General features: G+C 52.3%; 1 protein-coding gene across 1 annotated transcript in view; it reads left to right on the top strand.

The window, feature by feature from the left end:
• Positions 1–25,326, top strand: part of LOC111150995 (calcium voltage-gated channel subunit alpha1 S) — a 66,769-nt gene that overhangs the window by 1,600 nt on the left and 39,843 nt on the right. Inside the window, exons 2-9 of the mRNA XM_022508677.1 lie at positions 238–343; positions 15,150–15,289; positions 16,982–17,124; positions 17,304–17,456; positions 20,096–20,301; positions 21,684–21,787; positions 23,639–23,784; positions 24,219–24,300. Coding sequence (XP_022364385.1) covers positions 238–343; positions 15,150–15,289; positions 16,982–17,124; positions 17,304–17,456; positions 20,096–20,301; positions 21,684–21,787; positions 23,639–23,784; positions 24,219–24,300 — 1,080 coding nt within the window. The remainder of the gene's footprint in view (positions 1–237; positions 344–15,149; positions 15,290–16,981; positions 17,125–17,303; positions 17,457–20,095; positions 20,302–21,683; positions 21,788–23,638; positions 23,785–24,218; positions 24,301–25,326) is intronic.

The following is a 25,326-nucleotide window of genomic DNA, read 5'->3' as shown; positions in this document are numbered from 1 at the left end:
GCAGGAGCTTGCTGGGGAGCATTGAGTCTTCTTGCCCTTGAAGCTGAGTAGCCCTCAGCCAGGAGCTGGTGCCTCAAGTTGCCGTCACGGCTAAGTGGAAGTTACCTGTTCCCTAGGAGAACCTGGCCATTTCTGTAACCTGCAGGAGAGCAGGGAAGGAGCAACAGGGGCCCGTACCGCACCGCTCCCCTTAACGTTACTGATCCCACACCCCACTCTCCTTAACCCTGACACCAGACCCTTTGAGACCATCATCTTGCTCACCATCTTTGCCAACTGTGTGGCGCTGGCTGTGTACCTGCCTATGCCAGAAGATGACAACAACACTCTGAACCTTGGCCTGGTAAGAGAGGTCCTCCTGCCCCCCCAACCCATGGGCCTGCAGCCCCAGGCTGAGGGAGGCCCCCTTGGTGGACTGCCTGCTAGTTTGGGGGGGGGGGGGGGCTGGAGCTCCTGTCTCCTGAGGAGACAGACCCCACCCACCTGCATGGCTGAGCCACTTGACAGCTTTGCAGAGCAAGCCTGCTAACTCTGGATTCTGGACTATTACCAGCCAGCACTGAGCAAGGACTCCCCGTGCCCAAGCACTGTGCTAAGCATTTGATGAGGGGAAGCTCAGAAAATCCACACAACAACCCCATAAAACGGTGCCATCTGACGGATGTGGAAACTGAGGCTTAGTAAGGTCAGCTACAGAGCGATGGAGGCCGAGGGCTACTTTTCCTTTCCTGGACCTCATCCAGAAGGAGCTTGCCTCCTGGGAGAGTGGGATCTAGGGATTCCGAGAGAGCATGTGTTCTAGAGTTCTAGACCATGTTCTCCTCGCCCTTTCACCGATAACATGGACACAGAAATGCCGGATCTGGAAGGGGTTTTCCAGGATCCCATTGTCCTATCTCCTCCCCACCTCACTGGCTTACAGATGAGAAGACTGAGCCCTGTGGAGGTGAAGGGCTGACTTGACGTAACAGCTAGACAGTAGTAAACATGGTTACCATTTATGCTGTGCTTACTGGATGCCTTTGTGCTAAATATTTTATGTTATTGTCTTACTTAATTCTCTTAACTACCCCCTGTGAGGCACTACCGTTAAATCTATGTAAAAGACAAGGAAATCTAGGCTCTGAGAGTTTGGGTAACTTGCCCAGGGTCACCCCACATGCAAATCCTGCCATAGGGTCTCAAACTCAGGCCTCTCTGACTTTAGGACCTGCTCTTATCATCACTGTGTTGCCCATGTAATGACAGTGAGAGAACTTCTAGGGGAAGCCCTCATAAGAAACTGAGCTCTCAGGCATTTACAGTCTAGGCCCCCAAGGAGACAGGACAATGGGCCCACCATCTCAACAGGCTTTGTCCTGCATTCGTACCACGGGGATGGGAGGGAGGAGGCCAATTAACATGCATCCGGGGCCTGAAAGAAAGATATTTATCTTTGCCTCTCTTTTATGCCCGTTTCCATGGGAATCTATCTTGAGCTGGTAAGAAGCTGGGATTTTAAGTGTGTGCTTGGCTATAAACAGAAAAAACTCTGAGCTCCTGAGTATGGAAGGAGAGTGAGATGAACTGTGGGCAGGACCCATACGACCAAGTCTGGGAGGCGGCCCTGAGCCTTCCACAAGACAGGCTTTGTATTCAGTGTCCCTGAATCCAGGAGGGCTCTTGGTCCCCCCCACTCTTCAGGATTTCATATTTTGGGCCCTTTGTTCCATTTCAACTCCTTAAGAAGTTGACTACTTTCAAAAGAAATTGCTCACTGGAGGGGGTTAAGTTACTGGGTCTGTCATCTTCCATCTTGAAACAAAATGGCTGCCCTAAAAATTTCACAAGGTCCTGTGCACTTTCCTTTATTTTAACCTGTGGGCTGGAGTTACAAAGCCTTGGGCAAGGTCTAGAGCTCACAGACACAGGATGATGAGTTTCTGGAAGAGGAAAACCTTACCAGAAACCTTTCCAAAGCAGTGAATATCACTTCAAATGTCAAGGTGGGACAGACTATTAACAGTCAATGGAGGGATCCTAATCTGATCCCTTTGAGGTGAAGCCCAGAGAGGGTAGGTGATACTCAGGGTCACAGAGCCAGCTTCCAGCTGTGGACTCTTTTTATTTATTTATTTATTTATGTAGATTTTATTTATTTATTTGACAGACAGAGATCACAAATAGGCAGAGAGGCAGCAAGAGAGAGAGGAGGAAACAGGCTCCCTGCCGAGCAGAGAGCCCGATGCGGGGCTCGATCCCTGGACCCTGGGATCATGACCTGAGCCGAAGGCAGAGGCTTTAACCCACTGAGCCAGCCCCTAGCTGTGGACTCTTAATTCCTACTTGTCAATTTTATGTTCATCTCCATACAATCCAGCAGGAGGAAAATTAGAATTAGACCAGAAGGAAGGGAAATCAGATATTTATCTCTCTCTTATTCTATTGGCTGCTTTGTAGGTATCTGAAAAAGGTTAGGGACTTTCAGGTCATCCAAAACAACCCGTAGTTTTTAAGAAGGGAGGCCCAAGGACCAATCCTTCATTAACTTTCTCATTCATTTAATAAATTTTTATTTAGTGCCTATTATATCCCTGGCCCATGCTGGGGCCAGTAGACATAGTTCTAATCTTCCCAGGGCTTAATTAATTAAATCAATTAAACATAATATAATTAAACCAATTACACTTAAATTATAGATAAAATGAGATGGGAAGTGTGTAAGATTTGGGACGCTATGAATACTGGAGGAGGACCTAGTCCTTCCCAGAGGATGAGATGGGAAGGATGAGGAAGGGGCCAACTTCATGGGCATTTGACCCATGTAGTTGCTCTGGGGCCCACACTCAGAAGAGTCCCATGCTTGGGGTTTAATGATCTGTGGTTACAGTACAGGAAATTTAAACGATTTCATCTCTGAATACTTATTTTGTGAGTGAAGACCAATGGGACAATGGTATATGGAGGTACATGGACCAGTAGCTTGGAGCCATGGCCCACTCCCAGCTCCCCTCCCCCCTCCCCCCCGCCCCGCCACCTCCTACCAGCTTCCCACCTTAACGGACAGACACTGCTCAGTCTCTCCCTGCTGGTGTCCTGGGCCAGGGTCAGGGTTGGGTACACGAGGGTCTTGGGTGTCTCAAGATAGGATATGGCAAGGGCTGTCCCCACCCTAGGTTGACAAGGTCACAGCCCATTCCGTGAATGACTGCCAGGTGGAGCCAACGGCTCATCCCCCAACCAGATACTCCATGTTTCCTGGAGCAGAGGCCACCATACCCCTGTGTGCTGGCTGTCACCTTGGGTGGAGGCAGCAAGGCTGTGGGAAGGGAGAGGCCTGCCTCTCCTTCCCCACCTCTAGCCAAGAGACAGGCTGTCTGGCTGCTGGATGGAGGTGGGTCATGGAGGAGGATGGGGAGTGCCTGTGAGTGGGTCATGGAGGAGGGTGGGGGTCGCCCCCTCCACAGCAGTAAATAGGCAATTAAAAGCCCTATGACAGGTTGAAAAGGAAACCATGGAAGGAAGGAAAAGCTTTATATTTTAACACCAGGGGAGAGCTTGTAGATGCCTCCGCAGGGAGCCCCATGAGCGAGGTGCTGGAAGCAAGAGGTTGAGGGATGAGTTTGGAACCTGGAAAAATCTCTCGAACCACCGCGTAGAGGGTGGACTGGGGGAGGGGGTGATGAGAAGGGGAAGCAGGGAGAGGAGGGAGGAGGCTATGAAGTTGTCCAGGCAGGAAATGGGGGAGACTGGAACTGAGGCATGATGGGAGAGAGGATGACGTGGAGAGATAGCGAGGAGATGGCTCAGTGGGACTTGGTGCCTGAGGGATGTGGGGAGGTGTGGGGGAAGGGAACAAGAGGCAAGGATGACCCTGGGCTTTCAGAGTAGGTGACAGAGCAGGTGGCGGTATCGCTTTACGAGATGAGACGCGCAGCACCCAGAGAGGAGCAGGCTGAGGTGGGAGGAGGGACAGTGATTTTCAGTTTCTGTCATGTTGACATGCAGGTGCCAGTGCTAGCCAGGCGATTGGCTTTGCAGGACTGAGCATTTGATGAGTGAGAGGTAGGGGGCAGGGCTGGTCAGGAGGCAAGGAAGGCTTCCCACAGTTGCTTTGTGTGCGAACAGATTCAGGAGGTGGCCGGCACCCTCCACTGTGGGAAAGAAGTCCTGACACCCGTCTGTGGGTCAGGCTCCCCTGAACAGTCTGGGTGCCCCCCTCCCTGGATCTTTCTCCTGCTGCCCATCTCCTTCCCTCCCCACCCCTAAGCTTTTGCTGCAGGTGATGGACGGTGCTGAGGGTCCCCCCTGTACCCCAACTCTCCCTGTTCTGTGTCAGTGGGGGGAAACGGGGTCTTCCCTGAACAGAAGAGGACACTGAGGCTCAGGGAGGGCAGGGGAGTTCTGGGGAGACATGGTGGGTCAGAGGATGGCAAGAAGAGGGTCGGGGACGCTAATGTCCTGGCCAGCTGTGTATCCTCATGGCAGAGCGCGAGAGGAGCTCTGAAATCAGCCAGGTTGGGGAAAAGTTGGTCCTGGAGCTACCGATGTATGCTTTTGAGTCCAGGACCATTGATATCCTAGCTGTGTGATCTTGGACATGTTATTTGACTTCTCTGTGCCCTCAGTCCCCTCGCTGGTAAGATGGGGGTAGTAACGTCATATACTTGAGAGAAGTTACTGGATGAATCAAGACCAGGTGTGTTGTGGCTTCCCTTCTCCCAACATAAGGAATTTTATTATACAGAAATCACAGTGTCTCAGAGCAGGCTCCCTAGTCACAAAGCTTTAATCACAGAGACCCTTGGGTTGTTCTAGATTCAAAAGCTATGCCCAAAGGATTATATATATATATATTAAAAAAAAAATTCCTCTTCACCCCACCCGCCATCTGTCCCTGATTTCTCTTAGATTTTTCCTTTTCACTCCTTGAAACCTCCAACCTCTCTGAATGGCTTTCCTGGCCACCCCAACCCCCTTCTCCAGCAAATTATCCTCTTCCCCTTCCTTACCACCAACAGCACCCAGTGTTTGCTGAGCACCCACGATTGTGCAGGATCTATTCTAATGCTGTATATGCATGACCTCATTTATTGCCCACAACACCCCACAAGGCAGGTAGTATTATTTTTCTCATTTTTACAGAAGAGTAAACTGAGGCACTGGGAGGTTAAATCACTGCACATGCCCAGTGGGCTGTGTGGGCAGGCCTGTACCCTGTGTTGGACATCTTGACGCGGTTTTCTTGATATGAGGAGAGGACGACTATCCCTGCTTCTCTGGTGAGCGGCAAAGGAAGGAGTCCCACGAGAGCAGACCCCAGTCCCTTGCCATAACCCCGTTTTCTCCTGATTGGAAAACTGCTGCGTGCCCAGGCCAGAACGGATGCTCAGAGCACCCAGCCCCAGCCTCTCCCTGGACCGGACTCCACTTGACCAAGAGAGAAGCCTGCCTTAAGTTTGGGAAGCCGGCGTCTAACACAGCCTTGTTCTGGAATTCTCCCAAGAAAGTGAAGGCTGGGGTTGTAGGTCACAAAAGGCACCATTTGTCAGAGAAGCAGGAGGAGGGAATAGACACAGAGTCACCATGGGGGCCAGCGAAAGGGCAGTGAGATGTCCAAGAGCAGTTGGAAGCCAAGACCAGAACTCAGGGCCCTAGCCCCCAACCTAGACCAAGATGCTCCCAAGCCAGCTCTGCTCCTGGAAGGCCCCCTTGCTCCCTGAAGTCTGAAGGAATGCTGCTCCTAGGGGAGACCCCCGACTGAGTTAAAGGGGACTTTGGAAGCATCACCATTCCAACCTTGAGCAGCCCGAGGACAGTCATGTGGAAAAGCAACAAGGATCAGAGTTACTAATTATTGGGCACAGACTGGGAATTGATTGCTTTTGCTGCATTATCTCACTTCAACCTCAAAACAGCTCTGTGTCTGAGTATGCTTTTCAAACAGTGCAAACATGACTCTGATTAAAATAAAGAAGGAACACAGCTCAAAGATTAATGCAACCTAGAAGAGAACAAACGGGAGGGTAAAGCTGATTCTAAGAGAATTAGAGGAACAGAAGTGTGTGATATTGGAGAAAGAAATGATGGAATAAGATTCCCAGGTTAGACACCAGGCTACCTGATATCCCAGGGGGCAAAGAAACAGTCACTCATTGGGGTTATGTTTTCTAGCAGGCAGAAATCATTTGTATCTCTACAGGACAGAACTGTGAGAGTTGGACAGGTACCTTCCCCCAGGGGGAACCCCCATCAGGGGTTTTCAAGGGCAGGGGAGGGAAAGGAAATTTGGCAATGCTGGGAAACTGGTGGGGACTATTCCCACACTACTGGGATCTAGCAAGTAGAGGTCGGGCATGCTAGTAACATCCCACAATGCCTAGGAGGACGTCCTTCCACCAGAAAATTCTTCGGCTTACAATGTGAATAAGGCCGGGGCTGATAGACTTTGTCCTAGATGAAATAGTCCTTGGCCAGGCCTGTTATAAAATGCTCCAACATGACCTTATAAGGACATGATGACCTCCCTTTGTTTAACTTCTAAGTTCTGGATGATTTTTGGCACACCGGTTAGGTGGGCCATGGTGGTCCCCGGGGCAAGGCCAGGCTAGCGGGATTCAGCCTTTCAGCTTGTCCCTGGCCCCCGCCTCCCCGGCTTCCCCAGTCCAGGCCCTCAGAGTAGGCCCACCCCTGCCAGCCCGCCCATGTCAGCAGACTCGGCCATGCCCCAGTACATTCCTGGGGTTCAGGTTCCTGTGCAGTCGTCTGCACAAGGCTACAGCCTAAGCCTCTGGCATCCAGCGCACTTGTCTTTTTATAGGGTCTGGAATGTGCCTGCGGACTCCTGCAGCCCACAGCCCACTCCACCTCACCATCTGGGGAGCCTCCGGCCTCGGATGGACCCCAGCTCTGGCCTTTTCTTTGGAGATCGGGGTGGGACCTGCCAGGCCCAGGTGATCGAGTCTGGGTCACCGTACAGGGTCTGTTGTGCAGACTTTGGGGGAGTCGGGGGGGAGGGGAACATGGGGCTTGCTCATCAGACAACCTGCCTCCAACCTGGATTTCTGGCAGCTTCCTGAACTCTCTGAGCCTCAGTCACCTCACAGGGGACCACGATAGCGGCCCTTGCAGAACTCTTACATCAATCAGGGCAATGACGTCACATCCCATCTGGCACACAGTGGTTGTGTGGTTTTCATTCTTTTCCTTCTCTGTCCGACCAGCACTCCCAGACCACAGCCACGGGGCCATGGCAGACATGGGCAAGACCTGACAAAGCCCTTCAGGCATCCCAGGCTTGCTGTTTTTCTCTCCCTCCCCGGCATGGCCTGCTGGCTGAGACCAGGGACCGTGGAAGCAAACCATCTAGGTTCATGTTATTGTTCTATTGCATAATAGCTGTGTGATCCCAGAGAAATCACTTAACTCCTCTGTGCTTCAGTTTCCTCCTCTGTAAGATGAGGGTAGGAGTACCTCTCTTACATGGTTCCATGAGAATTAAATGTGTATATGTGGCTCGAGTGAAGCCTGGTACGTAAGTGGGTGCTGAATATATCTTAGCTAGCACTATGATCACCTAAGACAGTACTGGTCTCCCATGCCCTGCCAGCCTGGGCACCCCAGTCTCCCTTCATCCCACCTGTCACCACCACCACAAGTATGCAGATGCCTCCTGCTACCCTCCGCTCCACGGTCTTGCTTGGGTAGAAAGCCCTGGCATGTCTGACCTACCAAGACCTGGGAGAGTGCAGTTCTGTGTGGGAAGGGAAGGGGAAGCAGGATGGCAGGAGAGGCCCACTCAGATCACATCTATTTGGGTAAAAGTCCATCAGGCTAAATATAGCTACATTCCTCACGCCTGAACGGGTCATTTTCCAAACCTGGAGGCTGAGGTGGTCATGGAGATAGATGCCAGGACCCTGGTCACCCCGTGAATGGTGTGGCCACTGGACACCAGCCTGGTTTAGTAGAAAATTCTTCGTCTCAGTCACGGCAGGTGGGACAAACCCTCTTGGCCTCAGGCACCCTGGTTCCCTCTCTAAGCCCCACTCTCCTCAGCTGGGAAGTAGGAAAAACAGTGTATGTAGCAGGGCTGAGCAATCATCTAGAATTGAGGTGCTCAGGAAAGATCATTTTTCCTAGAAATCAACGTTCTCTTGATTCTGAGTTGGGTCCCTCTGGATGGGGAGAACCTCAACATTGGTTATTCTCGCTGCTTTCCGTTAGCCTGCCTGCCCTGGGCTTGGGCCAGGCCCTGCGTCTCAGGCAGTGTTAAGGGTCCCGGGTCCCAGGTGCTCTGTTGATCCCACATGAGGCCATATTGTTCCAGTCCCCTGGCCCCCTCAGGCCGCCCTCCACTGTCTCCATGCAAAGCTGAAGGGGCAGGAATCCTTGGCAAGATGGGACCCTGCTTTCTTGGGGGGCCCCGAGGCCTCCTCCCAGACCCTGCTACATCTTTCGGGCATGATGAGGAAGAAGACCCCCGACCCGATCTACCCCAGAGGCTTCTCAACCCTGGGGTCATCTCTGTTTTGCTTGTGAGATAGACCCGTCTCTTCAACCCGTTCTCACATGGTGGGTTCAGGCTTTAGAAAATGAAAGCCTGAGGCCCTGGCACAATCTCTCCTGGGGCAGGAGGCCCAGCCTTGCTGTCTGCTTATGGGAGCAAGAAAGGGGATGAATCGGGAGGAAAATAATCATTAATGTTAGCAAAGTATCTTATAATAGCAGTACCCAGCCAGCCTGCTTCGAGCCCTTGCTGTGAGGCCCACAAGCATGAAGGGCTGTGGGGAGATACCCATATGGAGCCCCCCACCAGCCAGCCTGAGCCCTCTCCACGCATCCTGGGTTCCCCCTCCCTCAGCCAAACTCACTTTGGCTCCTTGAAGCGAATGTGCCTTCAAGAGTTAACAACAAATATGAAAGAATGCCCTTCCACCAGGAGGATTTATGCGCTAACAGATCACAAGGGGTTGGCCGTAAGGAAGGAGACCCAGGTCCAGGTGGTGGGGAGGGCACGGTGATGGCAAACCCCCTTCGCAGGGAGCCCGTTGACTGAGCCATGCCGGCTCCTTTCTTAACCCTGCTCTAGGCTCTTATGGTTCTTCCTGAGCCCTAAAGGGGGCTGCTGGGGGCCTGGGAGATGGGAGTCCAGTCCAGTCTTCCTGCAGACTGCAGTGTGGGGGTGGGGATGAGGAGAAAGAGGATGTGGTAACAGCTGCCTCTCTGGTCCCAGACAGGGAGCAGCCAGCTCCTGCCATCTTCCCTCAAGGCCAGTACAGGCCGGGGGTGGTGGGGGGTAGCAGACGGCAGGACTGACTGACCCTTAAGGCTGGAAGGCGGCCAGAAAATAGAGGCAGTAGGAGGGTGAGGGGAATGCAGTCTGAGCCTTGCCTTTTTCAGCCCAGCACTTCGGGAGTGTCCAGCTTTAACGCCCCCAGGAGCAGGGGCAAGGCCTGTGGGTCAGCGCCATACACCAGGCCTACCTCTGGCCAAGAGGTGCCCCTGGAAGCCCCGGTTAGAGGTCTGTTTGTGGAGAGACAAGAACTCCCTGAAGGGGACACGTGGCAGCGAAGGCCCTTGAAGGAAGCTGATAACAACACTCTTCTCCCAAAGCCAGACTTCTCCCAAAGCTTCTCCCAAAACACGGTCCTCCCATGAGGTCAGGAGGGTCAGGGGATCAGAGCTGTCTCCCCCTTTCAGAGCCTGCAGTGTAGTGTCCCTTCTTAGGAATAGAGACCCCGAGGCTACACCTGTGTTGATTCTGCACCCAGTTCCAGGGCGTATGGGGGGATTTCCCCCACACCACCAAGCAACGCTCTCATGCCAGCTGGGTGTCCGACAATTGGAACAAATTCTGACATTGTCTACCTGGACGGAACACTAGATCTCACAGGTTCAGGGCTCAGCCCTACCAGATCGACACCACCCCCAACTTCAGAAGTCAATAGCAAGTTCAGGTTATTATCTCTGCTTCTGACTGACAGGCTAAGGATGGGAGGTTCCTATGACCCTCCCCTTAGGTTTGATTCCTTTGCTAGAGTGGCTCACAGAACTCAGGGAAACATTTTACCGGCTCCATCACTGGCTCACTATAGAAGGGTGCAACTCAGAAACAGCCAGATGGAAGAGATGCATACCTTGGCCTCAGGGTATGGGGGAAAAGAGCATGAAGCTTCCATGTTTTCTGAGTGTTCCACACTCCCTGCATCTCCACTGTTCACCAACTCAGAAACTCTCTGAACCCTGTCCTTTTGGCTTTTCATGGAGGCTTTATTACATAGGCACGATGGGTTAAATCATTGTCCGTTGGTGATGGAGTCAACCTTCAGCCCCTTTCCTCTCCCTGGAGGATAAGGGGATGGGACTGAAAGTTCTAACCTTCTAATTCCATGGTTGGTTCCTCTGAAAGCCATTACCCCATTAAAATAACAAAAGACACCTTTGTCATTCTCATCACTTAGGAAATTCCAGGTGTTTTAGAAGCTCTGTGCCATTAGCAAGGTGAAGCCCATAATCCGTATTTCACAGTATAAATGCAGTATCGGCACCTCCCTTTAAATTATCCTGCGGGAGAGATGATGATTTTCGACTGTATTTTATTATTCATTCAACAAACATTTCTTGAGCACTTGCTCTGTGCCAGGCTGCACAATATGCTCTAAACAGAGATTCTCAGACAATTTGTGGGGAAAGACCAGTCTGTTGCTTCCAATTTATAGTCCACTGTGGACAGGTAGGGGGTCCTGCCCACTTCATGGGACGCGCACCCCATGAGACTCACCAAGCCCAGACTGAGCCTGTAGTCCGCCCACGTGCTGAGAACTTGTGGCGAGTTGCTGTCACGATTTCCAAATGCTTATTCTCCGTGGCTGCTCTTGTCTCAGAGCGGTAACAACGGTTTGTGGACAGCCCCGCTCTCCAGTCTGGACCTGGAGAAGCAGCGCGCTAAGGACACTGGCTCACTTCCTCTAATCACAAAGATTGGTGTCGGTGGGGTACTGTTCTAGATGTGGGTGACAGGGCACTGGACAAAGCCAAGGCCTTGTTCTCATGGACCTTATATTCAGGCCAAGGGAAAGAGTTGAAAGAAAGAAAGAATTGTGTGGTACACTATGTGGTGATCACTGCTAAAGATGAAAACAAAGGAGAATAAGGAGTTGAAGAGGGGCGAGGGAACAGGGAGTGACAGGTGCACCTCGGTGATAAGGTGGCATTTGAATTGGGATCCAAAAGAAAGCAGACAGTGAGCCAAGAGGTTATCTGGGAAGAACGTTCCAGACAGAGGGAACAGCAGGGACAAAAGCCCTGAGGTCAGCACATTTTCAGCTAGGCCTGGGGTCGGGGGAAGACTCTTGTGGGGGCAGGGAATCAGAAACACCAGTGGGGGCGGGGGTCAGGCCACAAAATCTCCCCCAACCACCACCACCAGAGAGTCTGAGCAGCCTTCAGTGCAGGGAGACCCTTGACCACCCCCCAAATACCACTCCTGAGGGCGAAAGGGATGTCTCCCTTATCCACGCAGCAGAAAAACCATGGAGAATCCACAGCTGAGAACACACACGGTCTCAAGAAGGCTGCAGTTTGGTGAAAAGCACAGTATTAGCGGGGAAGGTGAGGACACCCAGGACTTCCGCTCCCTGTGCAGGGCCAGAAGGACCTTCTTAGGTGACAGGTCTTACTTGGGTGACAGGCCACAGGTACGTTCTGAGCAGAGGGGCCACTGTGAGCTAAGCTGGGGAGAGCTGGGGGACCCGAACGCCATTCCATGTGACTGGTGGGGAGCCAGCAGGCTACGGGGAAGTCAGGGGTGTCAGCAGGAGCTGGGTCATGGTGGGCCTTGAGTGCGAAGGCATTTGGATTTTTCTGGTAAGCCGTCTGGAGCCATTGGAGAAAGCAGGCCAGCGGGTGGTTGGATTCCTATGCACAGGGGACAACGGTGGCAGTGAGGGCAGCAGGGGTGGATTTGGGAGCATCAGGGAATTAAAAAGTCTGGACTTGATGGGCGGGGTCCAGGGGAAAGTGATGGGAAGAGCCCAGAAGGACCCTGGGCTCCTGGCTTGGGCAGCTGGGTGCCACTGACTGAGACAGGGACGAAGGAGGAAGTTCAGCTTTAAGCATGTTGGATTCAAGGCAGGACTGAGCCGAGACCCGGTGAGTCACCCACAGATGCGACCTCAGACCACAGCCCTGCGGAAACCGAGAGAACAGGGTGCGAGCAGAAAACAGACTTGCACGAGGGCACCCAGGTCTGTCTCTCTCATCAGAATGGCTTGATTTACTGAGCATTTGGAACGTGCGAGGCCATTTGCTGGCACCCCTTGCAGGAGGCCCTTTACTCCTCACCATGACTCTTCTGGGTAGTTGGTGGGTCTCAGTTTTACAAGCGAGGAAGCCGATGCAAGAGGTTAGGAGGTTGTCCAAAAGAACAGAGCAGAAGAGACACTGCACGCTGGATCCCCGCGGCCTCCCGCCTGCTGATGGTGGCCTCTCAAGCGGGTGCTGAAGGGAACTGGGGTGGTTTAGGGAAGGCTGGTAACTTCGATCTTAGGGAGAGAGAGCCGCGTCTTGCCGGCCGCCTCCAGCCCTGCATTTAATAAACATCTGTGGCATGAATGTGCCTTATTCCTTGTGAAAGACTGAGCCCGGGTTGGTGGGGCTGCGGGGTAACCCCGTGTGACATGGACAGCACTGTCCCAAAACTCAAGAAGGGACATATCCTGCCTCCATCTCCTCCTGGCTGAGCGCCCATGTTGTGTGCACACATAGGGCTCCTACTGCAGTGCGTTAGAGCTCCAGGAGCCCCCGTTCCAGTGCTCGGAGGGGTGCTGCAGGGAGAGGTAACAGCCTGTGGAAACCGAGTGACCCCATGTGAGGCTGGGGGCCCTCGGCCAGCGCCCTCGGGTCTGGTGGTGGCTAGACAGGCAGTGGCAGGTGCGGGCGGCTCTCCTGTGGACGTGGCTGGCGGCCCAGCCTGTGAGCGCTGTGACTATTTTGGGCCCTGTTTTCCCTCCCCCCATCCCCACTTCAACCATCTTGCCCCTGGGGCTGCAGCCACTTAAATACGTAAATGCTGACTTGACTTCACCCTCCTCCTTGCTCTTGTCCCTCACGGTGTGCCTGACTCCCAGGAAGCCTGCTCAGCACAGGAACGGAAGGAGCCAGCCCATCCCAAGGAGACCCTTCATGGTTGCCCCCACTCCACCTCGGCAGGGAGTGGCCCAGACGGCCCTTTGCGGCTCTTCACGGAGCGAGGCGTCCCGTGATTCCCCAGCTCATGTTGAGTTGAGCACAATTCCTATAAACAGGCCTGTTAGGGGCGCCGGGGTGGCTCAGTTGTTCAAGTGTCCGATTCTTGGCTTCAGCCCAGGTCATGATCTTGGGGTCTTGGGATCGAGCCCCATGGCAGGCTCCTTCCTCAGTGGGAGTCTGCTTGAAGGTTCTCTCCCTCTCCCTCTGTCCCTCCCCCTGCTCATGCTCTCTCTCTCTCAGATAAATAAGTCTTCAAACAAACAAATGAACAAACAAAGCCTGTTAGTAGAATGGCATTCCAGAAAAAGACTAGAAGAGAAAGGAAGCTCTGGGATTACAAACTGGTGGGGCGAATTAGGGGTGAGGTTAAGGAAAGTAGGCTCAGTCCATATGCTTCTCAGTTTTCCTCTCTGTGTAGAAGGGGTAATTGTGCTCTCAGGAAAATTCTCTGAATGAAAAGTTGGGAGGTTTCTAGGACCATATCCATATCAACAGACCATTTGGCGACTTGTTCCCTTGCTTCCCACACTTGCCACTCGGAAGTAAAAATAAATTATCTTCCAGATTATTAATAGGGTGATCTGTCTCCTGACCTGGCTCCATCCAGAATGAAGAAACTATGAATTCATAGTATGAGTTGTGCCTCCATAGTGTGCTGATGGAGAGGCCCTGGTGGGGGTCTTTCCTGGGGTGGGTGTTGGTGACTAAGGGTAAGAGTGGGCTTGGGGTGAGGCAGAGCCCCTTTGGTGGTCAGGTCCAGAGGGCCAACCAGCTTCTCTCTATGTGTCTCCTGGGGTTGTGCAGTGCTGGGTCCTGCCAGCAGCAGGCTGGGCGGACCCCCCCTCAGAAGACTGGGCTTGTTTGGGGAGACCTGGAGGGGTAGGGCGCCGGACTCTTGGAATTCCCCAAGCCAGGGTTTGGAAGGCTGCAAGGAGAGCAGATTCAGCCCAGAGTCTTGGCAGAGGGGACTCTGCCTTGTCGTTTAGAAATAACTCTCTTGGGCTCAGAGAAGGGGGAAGGATGACTGGGTCCAGGAGGGGGTAACTGGGAGGATCAGAGGATTGGGCTCCAGGGTCAGAACCTGGAGGGGTCAGCAAGGCATTCTGCAGGGCAGGGCTGAGCTGAAGCCATTGGCGCTTACCTGCAGGGTCTCCTCCATTCCCAGTGTGCCCTGATTCCCTTCACCCTGAGTGCAAGCACCGTGCCCGTTACGTGGCCACCTGCAGGCAGCTGGTATGGGGCAGGAGGACATGCAGGGGAGGTCACAGACAAATCAGTTAAAGGTCAGACCCTGGTAACATCAGCCAGAGAGGCCCATCCAGGGTTCTGACAAACATTCCCCTTCTCCGCCACCACGCCCACCGTCCGTCCTCAGGATGGTGCCAGAAGAAAGATGTCCAAACTGGAAATGACCGGGAGCCTTCCCTTTGAGGGCTGCCCAGACCATTCATTGATCCATCTGAGTCTAGGCCCAGGAAGAGGCATAATGAGAGAAATGAACAAAAATCCACACACTTTATGGAGTTTGTGTTCAAGGGGGGTGAGATAGGAAATGAACAAGATAAAAATATATGTGGTATTTTTAGCTAGGAGTAAGTGCTAAGAAGACAAACGAAAACAGACCAGAGGAACAGAAAATGTCAGAGATCCCTCAAGTTGTACTTGTCGGTCCAGGCAAGGCCTGGGTGAGGGATGAATTTTGAGTAAAGGGCTGTAGGAAGGGAGGGAGCTGGTGAGTGGGGGTGTGTGGTGGTGATGTGGGGGATCAGGGTAGAGGAATTCCAGGCAGAAGCAACAACCAGTGCAAATGTTCTGAAGCAGGCGCATCGAAGGAACATTGCCTGGAGGGGAAGTCAGGGCGGCTCAAGGGTGCACTCAGGATGCACAGAAGAGTGGTGTAACTGTGTTTGCTTCCACAGGAGAAACTGGAGTATTTCTTCCTCATTGTTTTCTCGATTGAAGCCGCCATGAAGATCATTGCCTACGGCTTCCTATTCCATCAGGATGCCTACCTGCGCAGTGGCTGGAACGTGCTAGACTTCATCATTGTCTTCCTGGGGTGAGGCCCCAGTGTGAGGGGTGGAGGGGTTGGAAGTCAGAGGGGATCTCTGAGACCACTGTGCCCACCACCACCAGCCTCCCAGAGCAAGATGGAACCCCAGCACTGTACCAGGGGCAGCCTCTGGAAGGGCCAGCTCCCACTCAGATGCAGCCAGTGCTGGGGAAGAGTGAAGCGCTCCCAGCTCACACACCCCTTCCCCAGCGAGACACTCCACGTTCCTTTGTTCTCACATCACACGCAGTTGGAAATGATGGACGTGGTTTCAGTGGCCAGCAATTTCTGGACGTTTATAAATTTCTCAACCTTTGTCATCTATTCATGTCTTCCATGGTCCTGTACTAAGCACCTGCTATCTGGGTTCACAAAAATGGACATTTAGGAACCTGTATTTGTCGGCTAGGGTTGCCGTAACAAAGTCCCACCAACAGGGGGCCTCTAACGACAGTATTTGTCTTCCCCCGGCTCTGGAGCCTGGAGGTCCAGAGATCAAGGTGTTACCAGGTTTGGCTGCAGCCTGGGACGGTGGGTGGCCCCCTCCTCCCCATGAGCCCGTGGTCTTTCCTCTGTGCGCACGCTCCCCCCGGGGCTTCTTCGCGCCTCCAAATCCCCTCTTCTTCCAACGACACCAGTCCGACAGGCTTGGCGTCGACCCTCACAGCCTCACTTCAGTCTTTAAAAAGGCCTCGTCTCCAAATACAGCCACATTCTGAGGGACTGAGGGTCAGGGCTTCAACATATGAATGTGAGGGGCGCACAGTTCAGTCCATAACATAATAACCACCATTATAACAGGAGCATTTACCAAGCACTTACTATGTGTTTTACATGTAACATCTCATTGAGGATCTTCAACCATCTCAGTTTTCCCATTTAAGGAGGCTAAGGCTCAGAGAGGTCAAGCAACCAGCCCTCGGTCACAGAGCCAGCCAGCGGCAGTGCCAAGACTCAAACCAGGCGATCTTGGTTCCAGAGTTTGCTATTCAACACGACACTGCCCTTCGGCACCCTGGGGAAGACAGAAGTCTGTGAATCAGCCTCCGCTCTTAATGAGCTGCCTTGGTGGGAGGCCAAGACCAATGTATACAGAATAATGGAGTGTCAGAAGACACTACCACACAGTGCCTCATTGTACTGACACAGGAGAGTGTCCCAGAGGTTCGGTCGTCAAAGGAAGGATTCATAAAGAAGGGTTGGAGATGGCCTTTAAACAATAACGGGACTTGGAGTAAATTGAGAGGAGGAGCAGATGAGCAGGGAAGAAAATAAAAGGGCATTGTCGGAAAGCACAGCACGAGGAACCCTCACGGAGAGACCTAGCTTCCGGCTTTCTGCTCTGGGTCCCCACTGAGGGCACCGCTGCTGGTGACCTTCAACCCACCATGGGGTACACTCAACTCCCCAGCCGGGGACCGTGTGTCTCCATGGCACGTGGACTTCAACTCCCTTCGGCACCCAGACATCTCAGCGGGATCTAGTATTCTTTTCCCTGAGTCTGAACTTGGCCTCAGAATCTTTTCTAATGAAATTTTCCAGACAGGCATCACCAAATCTGAGTTAGTGGTAGATGAGAGTTATCACTCCCCGCTAGGCTTTTCCACAGTGTCGCCTGAGCACAGATGGGACACGGGGTTCCAGACCCACAGAACAGGGGCTTATCTGACCCTCTTCTCTCCCTCTTCTCCACTCTAGGGTTTTCACCGTGATTCTGGAACAGGTTAACGTCATCCAAAGCAACACAGCCCCGATGAGCAGCAAAGGGGCTGGTCTGGATGTCAAGGCCCTGAGAGCCTTCCGCGTGCTCAGACCCCTCCGGCTGGTGTCCGGGGTGCCGAGTGGGTGCCAGTGCCCCTCAGATGCCCTTCCTCCTCTCCCAGCCCATTCCCTTGCCCAGCCCTGGGCCCCCCTCCCACCTTGCTGTCCCCGAGGCTTCCCAGGATATAGAGAGAGGGAGGGCCAGGAGCCAAAGAGAGGAGATGACTCTCCTTTCCTCCTCCCTGCTCCCCCTCTGCAGGCCTGCAGGTGGTCCTCAATTCCATCTTCAAGGCCATGCTGCCCCTGTTCCACATCGCCCTGCTCGTCCTCTTCATGGTCATCATCTACGCCATCATCGGGCTAGAGCTCTTCAAAGGCAAGATGCATAAGACCTGCTACTTCATTGGGACAGGTGAGCTCGCAGGGCCGTGGGGAGGAGGGAGTGGCCCTAGGGCAACTCAAAAGGGACGGCCACCTCAGCCGTGAAGGACCCCGCAACTAGGTCATTGCTTCCCACACCGGTTATCCTGAGGAATGGGTCGCTCTTGGACAAGGACAGGTCTGCCAAGGTCAATGATCAAGGGAAGTGGGCCAAGGACTGGGCCACGGTTTAATCTGCAGCACGACCAGCCCGGACCAGCGTGGTATCCTTGGGCTTTCTGGGCCAGCTGTGGACTGAGATGCGGACTTGGGACAAGCCTGAATTTCTATTTGTACTTTTCTTTGCAGCCCTTGTTTTTGCTTTGATCTGAGCGGCCCTTCCAAGCAGGGCCCCACAGATTGGTGTCTAAAGGGGATCCCAAGAAAACACCCAAGAGCCGAAGGGTCATTTGTAGGGTTATCAGAGAGAACATACCTTGAGGTTCAAATGAACTTGAGCCAAGCCTTCCAAAGCAGCCGTTCTCAAACTGTTTGTCCCAGGACTCCTTACACTCTTAAAAATTATTAGGGACCCCAAAGAGCCTTTGTTGATATGAACTTTAGTTTCTGATATTCATTGATATCCATAGATAGGAAAATTGAGGAAAATGTCGTAATATTAATTTATGAATTCATTTTAAAAGAACAGTGATAAGCCCGTTACTTAGGAACATAGATATCGTATGAAAAATAGCTATATTTTTCCAAACCAAGAATACTTAAAGAAAGGTACTTCTTACATTTTGTCTAAATCTCTTTAATGAGTTGGCTTGATAGAATCTTCTAGATTCACACAGCTGCTTCTGTGTTCTGTCTGTCGTGAAATCGCACGTCATGTAGGCTCTAGAAAACTCCATTCTGCATTCGTTGAAAGACTGGGAGATGAAATAATGTCTTGGCATGCTTATAAAAATAATTTTGACCAGGGACACCTGGGTGGCTCAGTCGGGGTCTTCAACTCAGGTTTGTTTGCCTTCAACTCAGGTCATGATTCCAGGGTCCTGGGGTCGAGCCTGATGTCTGGCTCCCTGTTCAGTGAGGCGTCTGCTTCTCCTTTTGCCTGCAGCTCCCCCTGCTTGTGCTCTCTCTCCACCAAATAAATACATAAAATCTTTCTTTAAAAATTAAAAAAAAATTATTTTGACCAGGTGGGTGCCCTGAAAGGGTGTGGGTCCCCCACTCTAAGACACAGTGCTGCCCGCCGGTGGTGTCAGTCTGTCTCGGTTAGGAGCCTAACTTCTACTGGGGTCTACAGGAACTGAACATGGCACAAGAAAGAGGGGACTTCTATTAGGACAATTCCTCCCACCGAAAGCCCAGACTCGAACTCACCAGAATAACCCAGGATGGACAAGATTGCCAAGATCCACAGTGTCGCAGGACACTCCTCACTTCCCCAGACCCACTGACAAGGGGACAGGCAGCCCAAGGTCCAAATCCAAGACAAGGCAGTGAACTCTGATAGAGCTTTTGGTGGTTCCATTCCTAGTTCTCTCCCAGCTCAGCCCCTTCCTGTTCCTGTAACAATCTAAGTCCTATAATGAGCCTTATCCAAACAGAGAGAAGGAGACTTTTTTTTTTTTTTAAGATTTTATTTATTCGACAGACAGAGATCGCAAGTAGGCAGAGAGGCAGGCAGAGAGAGGAGGAAGCAGGCTCCCTGCTGAGCAGAGAGCCAGATGCAGGGCTCGATCCCAAGACCCTGGGATCATGACCTGAGCTGAAGGCAGAGGTTTTAACCCACTGAGCCACCCAGGTGCCCCGAGAAGGAGACTTTATCACAACCTTCAAATCTGAGACCCGGAGGTCTCACCTGGTGTCCTCATGCATTCTTGACCAGTGCTGGCCAGTGGTGCTCCAAAACCTTTCTGGGATGGGAGTTACCTGACTTGAGGGGTCAGGGACCCACTCAGAGCTCAGAATTCATCAATGTTCTCCTCTCCCATCTCTAGAAGACTGAGCCAACCTGGTAAATATGGGTGAGGTAGGGCATTCCAGCTCTGATGAGCTCATCGAATCTCTGAACACAATAGGAGACAAAAACATCCCAAGATAAAAGGGGACCCAGGATGTCATCGACTCTGAAGGATTTTAGAGACAATATGAGCACCACCCAGGGACACAGAGGGGACTGCAGCTTGTTGGGAACGCCTGCTAGGAGCAGACCCCTGCCCCTAAAACTTCATGTCTCAGGGCAGCTCATCTCAGTCCCACTGGGACATCTCCATGTGGCTCCCAGAAAGAACTCAAGTCAGAACACGGGTGGCCCCACCCTCACACCTCCACCCCAGCCACAATGCTGCCTCCTTTTTTAAAGTTCTGTGGGTAAACATGACGTTCACGTTACCCTTGCTACACAAGTGGTACTTCATAGGAAACTAATCCTTGAAGACGACCCTCTAATGAGGCCGGAGGGCCCAAGATACCATCGCGGCTGCCTGTAGACACCTACCGCCGGCTGGGGCCCCAGCAGTCCTCCTCCTCCAGCTCCATATGCTCCTGGGGAGCACTCCTTTGCATTTCCGGCTGAGTGAGCTCTAGACCTAGTCCTCAGTAATCGCAGATGACTCTTCTCCCATTCTTGTCCACCCACACTTCCAATCTGATGCCTGCACTGCCTTCTGCCTCCAGATATCATGGCCACGGTGGAGAACGAGAAGCCCTCACCCTGCGCCAGGACGGGATCGGGGCGCCCGTGCACCATCAACGGCAGCGAGTGTCGGGGCGGCTGGCCAGGGCCCAACCACGGCATCACCCACTTCGACAACTTTGGCTTCTCCATGCTCACCGTGTACCAGTGCATCACCATGGAGGGCTGGACCGACGTTCTCTACTGGGTGGGTCTGGCCCCTGTGGCTGCAGAGCCCCCTACCTTCATTCCCCAGGTTCTAGGGACGGCCGGGGGGGTGGTGGTGCTGTTGGTCTGACTCTAATGTCCGCTGCTCCTTCTCATCCCTCCCTGGGAAACCTACATAGGGTGCATGTCCCCCTTCTTGTCCCCAAGTGTGTGTGTCCCAGTATCCTCTGGGCAGTTCCCAAGGTACAACCTGTCTGTGCGGGACCTAAGAGGTGGGTGAGGAGAGGATACCAGGAATCCAGGGGTTCTGTCTCAACTTTTCTAACTTTTCCCGAAAACTGCCCGTGGGTGGCTCATTCCTGATGACCTCGAATCTCAGATTTCCTGAGGGATGAAGGGCCCTTTGAGTCCGTTTTGCCCCAGAGCAAGACTGCTTTCTGATATAAATATCACTAGGTATCACTTTCCTTGCCTATAAAATACAAATACCACTACATCACAGGGTAGTTACAGGTTACTAGGCAGATTAGCTGAATTGTAACAGTCCCAGCAGCATCAATGCTACATTAGTTTCCTTGTTGGAGTATATTATTTGTTTGGTGTTACCCGAGCTAGTTTGCATTTCTTATTTAATCCTCCCACCACGGAAGGCATTGTTCCCACTTTACAGATGAATAAACTGAGGCTCAGAGAGGTTCAGTAACTTGCCAGCAGTTATGGAGCTAGCGAGCAGTAGATCCAAGAATTGAACTCATCCATCTGGCTCTGATCCCAGAACTCTTAACCACACGTGACACTGCCTGTTGAGGCAAAGGTTTTCAAACTGTCAGATGCTTTGCAAATAGAAAGGATTAGTACGAATAGTTCTTGTAAGCTCATATTATGGGAGCAAATTATCAAACATTTCAAAGGCCTGTCACATGTGTTATTTCACCTCTGCTACAAGTCTGTGAGGGGCAAGCACATAGCATCATCCCCGTGGACAGATGGAATAATGCTCAGAGATGTTAGGTGACTTGTCTAGGGTCACAGAGCTTGTTCATGAACGAGCTGGCCACGCTCAGTCCAAGAATTCTTTGTGCTTCTTCTACTTTGAAAAGTCTTAGCTGTCAAGAAACCACCTGGGGGGAGAGTGTATGAGAGAGCTGAGCCAGGGACGTGGATGGTTGGAGGGAGAAATGGGTGAATCGTGTCTGGGCCAAGTGGACAATCAGCAAGGCTCCTTTTGAGAAGCCCTTCTAACTCCAGGCCCTAGGGCTTTGCGGGGAGGAGTGTCCCCTCACTGGGCCCAGATGGCCTCTCTCCTTCTCCCCCAGGGTCAGGTGGAGACTGAGAATCCTAAGTCTGGAAGGGGACGTGAGTCCTCAGGTCAGGATATGAGTCCTCAGGTGTGAATGGGACTCATACCTCTGTCTGGACCAGGTCAATGATGCCATCGGGAACGAGTGGCCCTGGATCTATTTTGTCACCCTCATTCTGCTGGGATCCTTCTTCATTCTCAACCTGGTGCTGGGTGTCCTGAGCGGGTAAGGAAGCTCATAGGCAGCTGGGAGGAGAGGGGAGATGGGAGAGGAGAAGAGGGAGGGAAGGTGGGAGGGAGAAGGGGCAGCAGGGTGGGGGGAGGAGGGGAGAGAAGAAGAGCCAGAGGGACAAAGAGAGTAGGGGGTAGAGAAGAAAGAGGAGAGAGAGGAGGAGGAGGACCAGGGCAGGGAGATGTGGGTTAGAACCTCCACTTATCCCTGTTGCCAAGAGCCTGCTCCCAGGTTAGCAAGGGGGATATTGAAGATAAAGGTAGGAGCCCCTTAATTTTTAATTTTTTCCTTCTCCTCCAGCCTTCTCCCATCCTTTCTTCCTTGGTCCCTCTGCACCCCCACTCCCTCTGAGTGAAGCCCCTGAGACCCTGGCCTCCTGCCCCTGGAGGCAGCTGATGCTTTGGCATCACGGGTCAGTGTAGCCTTCCGGTGAGGCGCCGGGCCCTGGAGCTTAAATCCTTACACTACTGCTTGAGGGCTGTGTGACCTTTAGCTAATTACCTAACCTCTCTGTGCCTCAGGGTCCACATCCTTCCAATGTGAATAATCTCATAGGGTTGTTGGGAGGAGAAAATGAGCTAATACATACAAAGCACTTAGAATTGAGCACATAACGAGCACTAAGTACTGACAGTCATTATTAATGAGAGAGGTATTCTCTGTGAGGGCTCCTGCCTCCCGCCCGCCAACCAGAGTGGACAGTCTGGAAGTGACCATGTGCCCACTTCCCCACTGCCATCACCCCACCCCAGAAGCTTCCCCCCAGGCATTGTGTAGGCAGAATTCAGGGGGTTCCATGAACTTGAATAAGAAGAACTTGTCTTTGCTTTTTATTAACTCTAATTGAAGTTCAGTGTTTCCTTTTATCAGGCTTGGAGACCACATGCCACAGTAGTGTTATTAGCAGTGACTCTGACTTGTCCCAGTAGAAACCACGTGTCCCGTTACAAATGTTGCAAAGAGTGCTTACACTCCCTACTACTTTGAAACTGTAATGGTTGTTAGGTTGGCAACCAGACCTTGCTAGTTAATGAGTTAATAAAGAAACATATGTGGTATTTTATGACGATTTCCTTATAGTTCAGTAACTGTATTTTAATATAATCGATTCCTTTGCAGTGAGAGTGTTTTATGTTGTGTATTTTACAACATTATTCTGAGGAGGGACCCATACGTTTTGTGGAACTACCCAAGGATCCACAGCATGGAAAGGTCCAGAGCCCCTGCCTGTGCTCATCCCCTGGGGGCCGGTGCTGAGGGCTGAGGTGCTCATGTCACAAGCCCAGCACCGTGCTCCAGTCTCCCCCTCCCCCGACCCTGCTTAGAGGCCGAGGACTGCCTCTGCTGGTCGGAAGACTGCTCACTGGCCCTCGGGTCCCTTCCTTCTAGTGGTGCCACATGGTTTCTTCTAGACTCAGGAGAATTCCCTCCAGGGTTTGGGTCTATAAGCCCAGCTACATTTCTCAGGTAGCTTCAAGGTTGGGCAGCGTGGAGAACGTGAAGGTCCGTGGCTGATTCTGTGAGGGCAATGGGCTGTCATGTCATTAACGCTTAATATCGAAGGAAACCCCAAGATGAGATACGATGAAATATCAGATGGGAGGAGCAGAAAGCAATGAGAAAGGCAGGCTGCCTGGTGGGGGCGGGGGGGATGGTGAGGGGGCGGGAGAGTGGCTGCCCTTCCACCACCTGGAAGGACACCTGGACCCCAGGTGACCCCCTGGACCAGAAGGCGGGGGCACACCCAGCCACAGAATGTGCTCTCTCTGTCCTTGGGACACTCAGTCCTCCTCCACCCCCTTTCCCTTTTCTCCTCCCTCCCTCGTCTCCCCTGTTCCACTTTAGGGAATTCACCAAGGAGCGGGAGAAGGCCAAGTCCAGGGGAACCTTCCAAAAGCTCCGGGAGAAGCAGCAGCTGGAGGAGGACCTGCGGGGCTACATGAGCTGGATCACGCAGGGCGAGGTCATGGACGTTGAGGACTTGAGAGAAGGTTTGGGCCCAAAGGCATGGTCAGCATGCCCTCCTCATCCCTAAGCTGCCCCACGCAGTCAGTGCCCACTGGGAGCACTGAGTCAGGGAATGTCCTGCAAGCCTGGGAGGCCCGCGGAGCGGTATAACGTTGCCATGCTGCAGGTAAGAGAACTCAGGCCCTTAAAGGGCGAGTGACTTGCCTAAAGCCTTACACCTGGAAATGATGGCATCCGGGTGTGCCCGGGGCTCTTCCTAGAGTACAAAGCACCATACTACCTGTCCATAACTACCCCCTGCCCAGGTGTGGGCTCTTTCTTGGGCCCAAACACACAGGGATCCAGGCCTGCCTAGGGCCCGTTGTCACAGATGTCTCCAGTCAATGGCCCCTTTTCCAGGTGTGTCTAGCGCAGAGGGGCCCAGAAGACTGGTCCACTCTTTCTCTCTTGTTCCCAGGGAAGTTGTCTTTGGATGAAGGAGGCTCTGACACAGAGAGCTTGTATGAAATCGAGGGCTTGAACAAAATCATTCAGTTTGTGTGAGTATCCCCTTCTCCCCAGAGTCTTCCCATCCTCGGAACTCCCAGAGATAGGGAGTTAGAACCCATTTACTGCTCCCCATTTACTGGACCTTAGAGTCACGTTCGCCATACTTTAGGGCAACCAGAGGCCACTCAGCAGATGACCTAATTATATACTACATTGGGAAGAAATGTGATCAGAGTGGTGTTGGTGGGACAATTAGTCCTAGAAAGCTCTGCTCAGGAAGAGGGAAGTTGTGTGCTGCAAAGAGGTAGCACAGAGAGGTGTTCAGGAAGGACGCTGGCCGCCCCAGGACTCTGGAGACAAGGGGAGGCTCCAGACTCAAGTGTCTTTGTCTCAAGAGGAAGGTGTGTTTGTTTGGTTGGCTGCTTCCTCTTCCAAATTCATACCCACTTGTGAATTTGGAAGATCAAACAGAGAAATACATCAAAGAAAAGATGATGGTCCCCACTGCCCTTCAAAGAGGTAACCATGGTAACAGATGCGTATCCCTTCAAGACCTTTGCTATGCTTTTCTCTCTCTTACACACACACACACACACACACACCAGGTTTTTTTGTTTGGCTTGGCTTTTTACATGCAGGGTTCCTTATGCTAACTACCCTCACTACAGAGCCTAGAACAGTGCCCAGCATACAGGAGGTCCTGGCAAACACTTGATGAAGAAGATATACATAGTATCAAGTAACATATTTTTAACTTAAAAAATATCTATTTAGGGCAACTTTTATACATACGCACGTGTCTTTTTTTTTTTAAGACTTTAATTTTTTTAGAGCAGTTTTAGGTTCACAGCAGAATGGAACAGAAGGTTCCAGAGATTTCTCATATCCCCCCGTCAGCACACAGGCACCGCCCATTAATCAACATCGCCCACCAGAAAGCCGTGGTGTACCTTGGGGCTCCCTCTGGGTGCTGTCCCCTCTGTGGGTTTGGGCAAATGTGTAATGACATGGATTCATCATTCTAATATCATTCAGAGTATTTTCGCTGCCCTAAAAATGCTCTGTGCTCCGCGTAC

Source organism: Enhydra lutris, unplaced genomic scaffold, assembly GCF_002288905.1.
Source record: "Enhydra lutris kenyoni isolate GAN:26980312 unplaced genomic scaffold, ASM228890v2 scaffoldscaffold25, whole genome shotgun sequence".
Taxonomy (NCBI): Eukaryota; Metazoa; Chordata; class Mammalia; order Carnivora; family Mustelidae; genus Enhydra; species Enhydra lutris.
This window is presented reverse-complemented; position numbering and strand designations above follow the sequence as displayed.